This window comes from Gasterosteus aculeatus, chromosome 7 (genome assembly GCF_964276395.1).
Source record: "Gasterosteus aculeatus chromosome 7, fGasAcu3.hap1.1, whole genome shotgun sequence".
Lineage (NCBI taxonomy): Eukaryota > Metazoa > Chordata > Actinopteri > Perciformes > Gasterosteidae > Gasterosteus > Gasterosteus aculeatus.
In genome coordinates, this window is record NC_135694.1 from 16,249,269 (window position 1) to 16,262,026 (window position 12,758).

Consider the following 12,758-nt stretch of genomic DNA (forward strand, 5'->3'; position numbering starts at 1 on the left):
TGCACGGTAAATAAATACCCAGCAAACATCCAGAACAGGGTGTGTACAGACCCACATGGGATTTATTATCTGCAAAAGACTAAAACACGATCTACAGCACCTCATCGTGTTGGACCATAGAGCACAGTGGGGCTGTCATCGGGTAGCAAATAGGATGTTAGTGTCTGTAAATGGAACTGTTGAGGAATACTGAGAAAATCCTTCATGTTCCACCTGTAAAAGCAGCAAACACAGTCCGATCCATCAGCACTTTCATGTGGAAGCACCCTGGTTTTCTTATGTTGGTGATGTCGGCGAAGCGTACTGCTCTTTCTCAGCAGGAGCTTCCTTCTCCTCAATGTCCTGCTCTTTGCCTGCCTCTGACTCGGGCCCAGCCGTGAGTGCTGACACCCTGAGGGCGAGCCGCTCGAGGACCAGATTGGCTGTGCTGGTGAGAGAGTGCTAAAAAGACAACACAACATGAGCCAACATTGTCTTGGTTCAGCTCGTAGCTAGTAGACCAAACAAGCAGAATTTTGTTCTATCAACCCTGCTGCATTTCCCCCGGTGGCCAGCAGAGGTCAGCAACTTCTTAAGGCTTTCAGTCACTTCCATTGGAAATAATATTTTCTCCAGTTCAAGTGCGTGCTTTAATGTTTGACTTGGTGAGCAGGTGATCCGTCTATCATGGGACTGTAAGCAGAAGGGTGAAGAGCAGAGATGTAACACAGCTTACTGCACCATACCTGTAAGATATGCAGCCCCTTCAGCGTGAGGACAGCCAGCTCTCTCAAACCGTCCCCCGTCAAGTCTAAGTAGGTAATGGACAGCAGGGGACTCTTGAAGCTCCGCCTCCACTGCAGCTGAAACTGCCTGTCTCGTTCTCTCTCTGCTGGCTGGAATTTGTAACAAAGAAGTTCCTGCGTGGGCGAGACAACATTGTCATCATCAAGATCTCGCCCCATCACTTGATCAAAGTAATGAGATGCCCGACAAAAGGGGAGAAAAACAGTTACTGTCAATTTCTGAATTTAAGGTCATTGTTTTATAGCAGAGTATTTATAGCATTATCAATGCTATGTTGTTGTGGTGTGGGAGGGTAAGGCAATGCAAAGTTTTTCTATTGCAAATCCATCTAAAACCTAATATATTTTCTTCTTCTGTAGCTTGAGCTCCTTTGTAATAACTCATCACTGACAAACACTTTTCCTTCATCGCCATGGGCACACATAATCTACTCTACTTCAACACAGTCCGACAAACATTGCCTGCTGCCTAAACAACTCTATAGAGCACCACATTTATATTAATCTAGCAGTGAAAGTAGTCCACGGCAAATGCACTAATTCCTTCCGTTGTTATCATCAAGTCTTTCCAAAAATTGATTAAAAAATGCTTATATTAAAAGGATGTATGTCCTGTGTAGGAACTATTATGCTTGCAGCTGAGAGCCACAGTTAGACTGGGAAAGGATTTATTAAAAACAATGAATCTGGAACAACCACTATCTTTATGGTTGTCGAGGAGGAGTAGCACCCACCCTGAAGTTCCCCCTCAGGGAAGTATTGTTATTTCTATCAGCACTACTGTTAGCACTGATAGCACCGTTAGCTGCAAGCTGCCAGCTTAGCCATCGTCGTGTTGAGAACCAAGTGGAGCCAATAGGAAATCCTATGAATTTGATTTTAGCTTAAAGAACTATTAGTAAAGAAGACCTCTAACCTGCCCATATGTTCCCAACAGCACCTCCTTCTGCCCGTCGAAATCCAGGTCAATGACCAGCGAGCAGAGCACTGCATCCCACTGGTCGCTTTCTGAAAGGCACACTGGGTGAGACAGGCCTCGCTCCTGGACATCTCTGACCAAACACAAACACACACAGGGATTAAAGTCTGGGTGAAAATACCAAAAACGGAGCGATAACTACTGATATCCTTCAAAAGTATTCAAACCTGTAGACAACTGCCATCTCTATGGTGCTGGTTACCAGGAGATTGTAGCCCTCCATTTCCACACCTGTAAAAATATCGGACACAAACCTTCAAATCCTTGATTTGTTTAGATTTGAATCATCCACAGTGACGACAGGCCTCTCCAAAAAGGAGCAACTTGGCGAAGAGACAGAAAGGCCTTCTGGAGACGTGCACCTTAAACAGACCAGTAACATACTTTTGTCTGCGCTGGGATGGTCGGGCTCAGCCTGGCAGCTCAGATGGAACAGCAGCAGTGAGGAGATTGGACTGTCAAACTGGAAGTTCCAGCTCTGCAAAACCTCTGGGGAAAAAAAACATCCTTAAAACCCACCCAGCAAGAGTCCAAGAGTATTACCAGTATGTCTGCATCTTGTAGCCACTTAAAACACAAATAAAAGCGAATAATAGAAACAAATGACTATATGGATTTTGAAAATCGCCCTCAAAAAGAAAATGATAAGCAGTTTCCCCATTTGAATTAGAAAAAAGGCATCTTTGCTTTCAACATTCAACAACACCTCTGACTGTGCATTCAAGGCGGGACGCATCGCACCGCCGTATCATTGGAATTGATAAAGCCCCTTAGGAGGTCAGAGTAACGCCTGTGCAGAATCTCAGTGCTTCTAAGCTTCACCCGTTCTGGTCTCATGTATAATACAACCATTCAAAAAAGGCACAGATGTGAATGAAGGGGGGGCCTCGCGCTGTGTTCTTCAGCCCCACTCTGGCCGGGGGGGTGATGGAGCTGAAGCCCCATTGTCCCGTGTCAGGTCTCGCTCACCTGGTCCTGTCTGGTTGACCAGAGCCAGTCCGACGCAGCCGTTCTGACAGCCAAACGCTGAGAGGCGCCGGCCATCAGCGATGCTCAGCATGTCCAACCATAGCACACTGTTCCAAGGGAGGGGACACACAACCAATACACACAGGCGGATACGGATACTGCATACACTTATGCGCACATGAATGAAGTCAAGTCGTTCCTCTTTTCTGTGTCTGCTGCATTTCATTTTGCTGCTTGTTGTTCGGGTTGTTTTTGCTATTTGTGAGTCTGTGTTTAAGCCACGACGTCCTAATGTTGTTCATGAGTAACTAGCAGGAAACCACCACACGGAGGTCAGCCCGGTGTCCGTCTGTGGGGAGATTTGGTCCCCGCGACATGTGTGAGCCCCGCTCACCAAACTTTACAGGTGGGTTGTTCAGATCCAAAATTAAGGTTGCGTTTGAAGACGAGTGCGGTCTGTGCAAAGGTGACGAAGAGGCAAACTTCGCCATCATTTTGATCAGAAAATCAGAGGGCTAAACCTGTGCCCGGCTGGTGTCTGGCATGGGGACTCACACACAGACTCACAAGCTGCTGCAACAGAACCACAGGGACCTCAGACTAACTTGCTGGGCAGTTGTTGTAGCTCTGGGAAGAGTCTCTCCACTGGCTGCTCCTCAAACTGGTGGAGGGAGGCGTTCTGTTGGGAACAGGAGTCAGATTTGATGTTGTCTTTGTTTTATCCTTTATATTTTCTTGTTTATTTGCAAAAAACTGTGTATGTAGGTGGGGAACGGAGTAAAACAACAGAGTCCAAGTCCATGTATGCGTACACATGCATGACCAATAAAGCTGATTCTGAATGACAGAATGAAGCAATGGGCCGCTTTATATTACATATACAGATATGCAAAACTCATAACCATCCCATTTCACCCCGTTCGTTAATAAAAAAGCCTTTCTGTTGCTTCCATCCCTTATGAAACACAGCAATGAATCTCAACTCCACATGGATGTGGAGCATTTCAAGGGAACTTCTTCATAATCCATCTACTGACGAGGATTGTGTGCTGGGACTTAAAGCATCAGAAAGGAGTCTAAAGTTAAGTGCAACAAATGAATCTTGTGTTTTCTACTCTCTCCCCCTTTAATTCAGAAGACAATTCTAGTGGAGTAATATTTTGGTATATTTCCCTGAAAACATTTTATGATTCTGATGATCTAATAGGACAAACAATTTCATTTTCGATAATACTTTAAATATTAATGACTAAATGCAATGAAAGGGGAGTAACAAAAATGTAATGCAATGAGTCATGAAAATGACTCATATTATCTACTCTTGAGGTGTCAAAACGTTATAAATAATACCCACACATGAGAGCATATACTCACACAAACACACACTTGTAAACACATTTCTACATAAATAAGCATTTATAGAGCAGGATAAGATCTAAACTACATTTTCATGTTTGGATCAAAATCACACACACACACACACACACACACAATCTGACCTCCTTGTACAGGTGGATCCTCTGGTCGTGACCGCTGAGCAGAAACACCGTCTCTCTGCCTCCGTCGTCACACTGCACTCTGTCAGAGAGAAAAGGCCGCTGACATTCTCCATCCGGATGCACACTGGCATGTTGTTTTTGTCAGACTGTGTGTACAGACACTGCTGACTGACAACGTGACGACCTGCATGACACTAAAACCCGTACAGACCTATTCGGAGCCACATGTTAAATGAAGCAAGATAAAATGATTGATTCACGCTGTTAAATCAATTCACTGAAGCAATAAAAGTACGCTGTGTCGGGGATTCACGGAACTAATGATACGTAAGCCTATATTTATATATAAATATCATTCACAAGAATGCCTCCTAAATATGTAATTGTAAATCTATGATTGACACTCCATCACATTATTTACCACAGTACATTCATTATATTTACAGCAGAACAGTGTGAAGCAAAGCAACGTCTGTGTGCTGGTCTGTAGCAAAGCCTTCCTTTGCTCTGCTGTAAAAAAACAAAAAACCTGCTCCTTGCTGGTTTGGCCTGCAGCGGTAGTTAGTTGCCATGCCAACTGAGGTGTGAACTTGAGCTCTCTTTGTGAGACTGAAAAACTGGCATGAGCCCCCCGAGTGAAACTGCTAAATGCCTGCTAAATGCCGGTGCATATTTAGGAGTTGGCAGCATATGACGGCGCTCTGCAGCAACAAACTTACTCTGTATGGTAGAGATGGAAAGGCGTGAACTGCAACTCCAGATTCAGGCAGCTCTCTGTTCAGAGACACGCACAGACGTCAGCATGTTACGTGTTTGTGGGAGGAAGCATTGTAAAGGACTCATTCAAATTGTAGCAAATTACTAAATATGTTAAGAAATGTGCATCAATAGAGACGGAATTGATATAAATCCTCAAATAACTTAATTACTCTGTACACATATCAATTATTTTAAATAGTTAAATATTTATTCCAGCGGACTTTGATTGCCTTGTGCCACATTAATTTCCTGGCTCTTATTTATAAATAATAAAAAGAGCTGGGGTATAATGTGGCAATAAGAAATAAAAGTCCCCTGAAATAAATATATGCACTCAAAATGAAAACCTTGTTTTTAGATAAATTGTTTTCTTGTTTTATTATGTATCTATCCATCTACATAGCTACATATCCGTCCATCGATCCATCTATCTATCGTCTATGTAATATTGATCTAAATGGAATGCCATGCAGGACTAAGCTTCACTCACGTGCAATGGACTCCAGGTTGAACTCTGAGCCCGGCTCGTAGTCACAGTAGATGTTGAGGAACGGCGTGGCCTTGTCCCCAGAGTCCTGCAGGAGTTCAGCCGTTATCAGCAATGCTTCTATGACTGACTACAGCTTACAGCCCTTATAGCAAAGCATGCGCACGCTATGATTCGTACCTTTACAAATGTGATTCCCACCACCAGGCCTCGTTTGGGTGTAGACTTGTTGAAGGCGTCAATTGATACGATCTCTGCATCAACTAGATAAACAACAACCAATGAACAGAAGAAAACTCAGCTCCAGCACAAGATTCTGGATTAAAGTACTCAGTACTTAGTTACAGAATCATTTCAGGAGAGAATATCTGATCTTTGATGACCGATTGGGTCATGTCTTGTGGGTTTACTGAGATCATTTGAGGCAGGAAATACAATTTATCAGAAATGTCCTATATTTCACACTTCCACTTGTTGAATATTATAATATTTATTAATTAATTAATTAATTACTTAATCCAATAGTTGCTTCTTTTAGTTGTAGTAGTTCGGTGGCTTTGACCTTTTACTTTGTTGTGTCCTTAGATATTTAGTTTCTTTGAATATTGAATAGTATAGCAATAGTAATAAATAGTAATAAAAATATGAAAGGCAACTATTTAACCATTTAAAAAAAATTGAAAGTAATAGATGCGATGCTATGATATGATACTACATTACAGACGCATTCGCGTGTGATTAGTGTTTGACGGTTGTCTTGAGGAGCGATATGAAGCCGTCTAAGATGTGGTACTAACGAGGGTCCGGGGTAAAGCCCCGGATGAGGGCGGTGACGCAGGGGTCTACCTGGGATGTAGGTGAACTGGACCTCCTTGGCCACAGGTCGGATCTTCTGCTGCAGCTCCTGGTACCTGAAACACACCACCTTTCCTTTGAGGGTGGCCGCCAGCAGCTCCTGCTCCCCGGCCTGACTCAGGCCGTAGATGTTACTCTGCGACGGGAAGCGGCTGAAACTGTCCTCCAAAAAGGGGTACGACCCGCCGAGCATCCTGCCGGGGGAGACCACGAGTTTTACCAGAAATGTTAACAATTAAGACTGTTCATGTTAATTTTTTAGGCTGCAGCATCTCCATTCGTGCTCAATGAGCTTAAGCGAGGAATAGGAATTTAATTTATTTCAAATTACAGACTAGACAGCCCTCAGGACAAGTGTGACGCGCGTTATTCTGTGATTAATACTACTAGCTAATTCATTTTAAAGTCTAGAAGTTTATTTTCTCCAGGTTGCTGTAAAGCACAACATCCGGGTTGGGAGGAGGTGCGTTCATGTGTATTTGGATGTGTTGTCTTTCGTGCTCTTAAACTATCGAGGGGAAAGGAAAAAAGGCTGCGTGCCTAGAAAAAGTTCTACATAAGCCAGTCCATCGATCACCCGGCCACAGAGTGAATTTTCAGTATTCTATTTTAAATTCACACAATCATAATTCATCACATTAAACGACTAACTGGGGGCGTCTGAACTGCGTTGCTTTATAACGTACGAATTTGAGGCTCTTAAAGGCAGCGTTGTTTCCTTTCTACTTCATGTTGTGAATGGATGACTGACTCGAGGCGTCACACAGATCACTCTGCCCCCCTCTGGTGCTGTTTATGCATTACAGCCCAGATCAAACCTATACATCTTCTGTCTTCAAAAGGGAGTTTTACCATTTTCTGTTCCACTCTTCAAAATTTCAGAGGCATAAATCTAGCATTTCTTGGTCGCCACTTTATTTAATTTTATAGTTTTCATTAATAGTTACCTCTAAATTTAGATTAAAATCAACAAGCAAAGGAAGTATGTATGTATCATTACGAATAAGGATAGGGCCGTGCAAACCTACAGCTGACACAGCAACACAGAACAGCCAGTTGTTAATTCTAATTTTTATTTTCCCAGGCAAAGACTCATTAAAAACGGCTCTGCGACCCAGCAGTTGAGAATCACTGATCTAGATTAGAACAATGAAAAAGCAATCCCATAAAAAGAAAGTTAATGCTTTTTGTCCACCAGATGTCAGTGAACACTCACTCAAAAGTTGAGGAAAGCTTTATGATGCCCTACTGCTGTTCTCCACAGAGGCCCCGTTTTCATATGAAGAAACACAGAAAGACACAGACTTCCAAATTCCAGTGTCCTGACCTCCCCCTTATCTGTTGGCCGTTCTCTTACCAAGTTCTAGTGAGTAAAGAAGTCAAGTGGTATCATTGATGGTTTGCGGTTTAGTTTTCCCTATTGATAAATGTATCAATAACACGGTTTTCTGGCAACTACGGCAAACAATAACATGGTCGTTCCCATCTCAGAGGCTACAAGTATAGCTGTTAGGAAACTGTAAAATGTCCAAAAGTCTGGCAAGAGAGCTGTCCTTAATTGTCCAACACATTTCTGTATGTATTTTATTGCCTTATTAGTGCAGCTGGTATGCTAAGAAATGGAAGAGAGAGAGAGAGGAGGACAAAGAAAATGCAAATACTCTTCCAGGTGAGCTAGAAACGCCCTTAATAGTCTACTTGTTATTTAGTGCAGAACCAAGACGAGGACCAGGGACCTTGTGATGAGAAAAAGATTCTTCGCAATCTTTTAAACAATCAAATTATTTTGAATCAGTTTCTGGTGTGATCACAACTAAAGTGGTACCAATAAAACACAAAACCAGACAATACATATATGATGCCGCTTCAGTTTGGTGACCTGCACCCAAGAAGAGAATCACATTTGAATTTAGCAAATGTCCTCATATAGTTTTAAAAAAGACAACTTTTCCACGTATACATTTCATAAAGTCAAAGCTCACAATAGAGGAATGTGGATGATTGACATCTGAACGGGCTATAAATTAGATTTATAAAACTAAGAAGCTTTCTAAGAAGGTATGGAGAAGAAAAACTTTGCATTGCAGGGGTGACATCAAGAGGGACACACACCACACAGCATATATAATATATATATATATATATATATATATATATACACATATATAAATCAATTAAAATCTTCAAAACCAAGAAGTTAAACTACAAAGGAAAGGACTTCTCATCATCAAGGTGAAGATACGATGTCCTCCGTGCAGACAGCAGAGGCAGCATCCACACTGTACAGCCTGTAACCCACTCAGCGGCCGCTGTATGTGTGTGTCACACTGGGTGGTGTTTCTGGGGTGAAGCAGACGGAGGTTAGGCCCCGCGAGCTGTTACTCCATATTGTCACAGTTCAGAGGTGGCAGTGTCCCCCCCTGACCCAACCCCCCATCTCTTAATACCACCTGCTAATCCATCTGCAGGATTAATGTCCACTGTAATCACTCATCCTCCACGTTGACACACCTCACCTCCCTCTGCAACTCCTGACTCATTACGCACACACACAAACACACACCAGGCTACCTTGCATAAGAAGTCTATTATGGCTGCAGTTTTCTATGGAACGTCTCGTTTTGTTTGTCAACAGTTAATAAGACACATTTCTCATGCAAAGATGTCATCTCACATCCAAAATGCAGCAGCACAACCACCACACCTGAAACACAACTCGGGATGAACTCTTGTACCAGAACACGCGTGTGTGTGCCCGCAGTCGGTACACGATGACCTGACACACTAACTACGGGAAGCATCACAAGCTGCCGCACTGCGTCTCTGAGTGACACAAAAACAGATGGTTTAGGCCAAGTTATAGAAACACAGCGAATCGTCTGCTTAACACCAAGTTCAAAAGTATAAAACACCCATGTTTGCAAAGTTGAACTACAACACTAAGTTATTAATCACTAGTGCCCACAATGCACCTGGGAAAACATCACCTGTTGGAACACTTAGCAATGAGAGCTTGAATTCTATGGATTCAGGTTTGCTCTTCGGTGTGTGTCACAATGTAGAGAGCGTTGGAGGAATAACATCACGGTGTGAATACTTACACATTCCCCATCAAACCTCAACAGTGGATTTCTGATATTAGGACAATTATTTTTGTTGTATATTTAGTAACACAAAATGTGTTAAATATACAAATTGTAACATGATGGTACATTTTGGTGAATTTAGGATAAATCTACAGCCAGAAATAGACAAATTAGTCAAAGACACATCGCAATGTGTATTGTGTGTATTTTTTCTTTCCACCCAGCTGAAGAAAAGGGCTTGGGATGGAGGAACAATTGTCCAAATCTCGAAATAGAAACTGTTCATGAAAATAAACAATGTTTTTGGCTGAGCTGTAATTGTGTTATCAGTATGTGAGCAATGAGAACACATATGAAAATGATAATAGCATTTAATACGCATCGCACCAGTGGGCACCTGGCATGTGGAGAGAGCTTGTTTGTGTGTAAAAAGATCAAGCAGAAATAATATTTTTAGAGGGCTTGATTTACTTTTCAACAGTGATTGAGATGTTATAATATTGTGTTCTTAAGTTAGTTTTTTGTGTACGGGGTTTCAACTAAGAAGGTCCTACTTTTAGAAATTGTGTTTCAGCAATTGGAAAAAAACACATTTAATACTGCTGATCAAATCAGAAATGAAATTACTCGAAGAAAAGGTGTTGCCACAGTGTGAAGATGAACAAACCACAGGGGCCTCAGGGGACATAAAGCCTTTGACTGATGCTTGTTTTGTTTAAGTTACAGTGAATAGTGACACAATGACAGTGTTGGATCATTTAGACAGGACACGTCAAATCGAAAGATGGTATTGGCTTCATGGGGACTCGGTGGGTCAAAGAATGTCTGCTTCACAACAGGATGTGTCAACAGTGATGTGGAAACCTCATTATGATACGAGTTTGATATAGTTGTTTGGTCCAAAGGGGACTAAAGTGGCTCTCTAATCGCAGACACAACGATTCGAGACTCCCCTTGTGATGATTGATGGCCTGATGTGTAAAATACAGTAGGTCATAATCTGCCATCAACTGGAGACCAGGTGATACTGTTTGTACTCTAACCGATATAAGGGGCTGGCTTATTGTTGAATACCTGATAATTTTGGCAATATTTCCCTGCTACTCAGAAGGTAATTCCATCCCATGGTTAGGGGAACAATGCTGTATATTTGCTTTTAAAAGAAATGTTCATGTTCAACAGCATGTTAGGACGATTATACAGAAAATAACTGCGATTTATCAGGTTTATCAAAGCCTTTTTACAACAGTAGTTTTTATGGATGCTAATAAACAAGTGGCGATATAGTGTGAGCTTTGAAATCCTGTTTGAAGGAGATTAGAAAAATATGAATATTACTTTAAAACATCTCTGCTGCTTGGAGGTGAAATAGACTGCTGTGTGTGTGTGTGTGTGTGTGTGTGTGTGTGTGTGTGTGTATGTGTGTGTGTGTGTCTGTGTGTGTGTGTGTGTGTGTGTGTGTGTGTGTGTGTGTGTCCTGCTGGACTGCATGGAGCTCAGGCAGATACAAGTCCTAACTGGACTGGAAAGGGGGATGGTGGTTAGAGGAGGTCAGTTCTGAGCTGGTGGCTCCTAGTTTGTACAGAGGAGATTATTACAGTGTGTTCCTGTGTGCGTATGCGTGAGTCTAAGTGTGTATGTGGGTGTGAGTGTGTGTGTGTGTGTGTGTGTGTGTGTGTGTGTGTGTGTGTGTGTGTGTGTGTGTGTGTGTGTGTGTGTGTGTGTGTGTGTGTGTGTGTGTGTGCAGGGTGAGTGATTGGGGCTGACAGCAGCCTCTGTATTGCTGGCTTGCCCGCAGATTTAGCAGACCTGTTTTAGACGCTCTAATCTGGATTAACTGCAGCAGTGTGTCGGTGGGGACGAGGACAGAAGCTCTCCATCCTCCCTCCCTCTCCCTCCCCCTTCACCTGTTTCCACCGCACCCCCCCCCCCCTTCCCATTCCTCCCCATCAGTTACGTCTCTCTTACTTCCATCTTCCTACGTTTTCAGCCTCAGTCGGTTCTATACGTTGTTGTCAAATACCAACTCTGTTCACTCTGAAAACATTTTCCTGCATCATCCTTAATGTGCCTCTCTTTGAGTTTATGTGGGAGGAGGGGAGGGGGGGGGATTAAACCAGCTCAGTCCTCTTCCCTATTTGCTGTTGTGTCAGAATGAATCACTGTCATCAAAAGGACGAGGTAGAAGTAACATACACAATGCAAAAAAAGACACGGAGAAGATTTCACATATAAAATCAAATCCCACCTCAACAACGTTTTGGTTACTTGCAATGCATCATTGTACTCAATTAATTAAAACATTGCAGCAATTACATTTTTCAATAATAGAAGATGTTTCCAAATTTAAAACAGGTGTGATGACAAAATATATTGAGAGCCAATAGAAATAAAACTGTAGTTAAAAAGTTTATCAATAGTTGATATTGACAAACATTCATGTAATAATTACTTAAAATGTGTACAACAATGCTTTCATATTTAAAGAGTTCCCTTTTGGTCACATGCGTGTGTGACTCAGACTCATTCCATACAGTACAGCAGCACTATAGTCCCCCAAAAAGAATTGTTACTGCAGGAATACCATGTTTCTAAGTATCCACGTTCAGAAGTTTCCTTATGTAAGTTTCCATTAAGTTCCGGCCAGCTGTCCGCCCCTGAATCCTCAGTCCGAGCTTCTCACTCCACAGTCGTCTCTCCGCCTTCTATTCTCCTCCATACGTTCTCTGTCATCTGCAGCTTTCTGATTTTTCTGTTTCGCCCAATCTATACGAAGAAACGCCGTCGCTTTCCCCTCAGTGCGGCTGTAGGTCCCTCTAGGCTCCTTTGCTGCACCGCCACTGAACGGATTGCTCTGTCTTTCCTCCCTTTTATCTGGAGATAAGATACTTACTTTTCAGATAAAGCATATTATGATAAATCAAATGAGCTTTGCCGGTTTTGTACATCTGGGTGTCTGTATGTGTGTGTGTGTGTGTGTGTGTATATGGTGGAGGGGGGGTTGAAATCAGCTTGTGTGTTTGCAGCTGTTTCAGTGATAAACGTAATCTGTCAATTTTTGTGTCAATGTATAAACTGCAGCTGCAGGTGTATCGATCAGCTGGAGGAAAGGTGAAGGTGAACAAGGGTTTGAGGACTGAAACAAAACTAGCATTTTCATAAATAGTAATATTTCCAAAATAGACATTTGTTAACTTTTCACTCAAACGGTTGCATATAAACTAAATGTGCACTTGATAGAGTGCAGGTCTCCACCAGGTGTGTGAGCAGGGAACACAACACAGCATTAGGAGTTTCAATAAAGCATGCAAACCCAGACAATAAATAGGCGCTGGACAG

The 12,758-nt window shown here is 42.4% G+C and overlaps 1 protein-coding gene across 1 annotated transcript; it reads right to left on the reverse strand.

Annotated features, from left to right (window-relative positions):
• Window positions 1-33: 33 nt before the first annotated feature.
• kptn (kaptin (actin binding protein)) lies at window positions 34-7,040 on the reverse strand. Its single transcript, XM_040182483.2, has 12 exons — window positions 6,325-7,040; window positions 5,659-5,741; window positions 5,482-5,566; window positions 4,952-5,006; window positions 4,233-4,311; window positions 3,339-3,412; window positions 2,734-2,840; window positions 2,149-2,253; window positions 1,932-1,995; window positions 1,702-1,837; window positions 726-899; window positions 34-441 (listed from the first exon to the last, which is right to left on the reverse strand). The coding sequence occupies exons 1-12, from the start codon at window positions 6,524-6,526 to the stop codon at window positions 277-279; spliced, it is 1,329 nt and encodes a 442-aa protein (XP_040038417.2). The 5' UTR covers window positions 6,527-7,040; the 3' UTR covers window positions 34-276.
• Window positions 7,041-12,758: the final 5,718 nt, after the last annotated feature.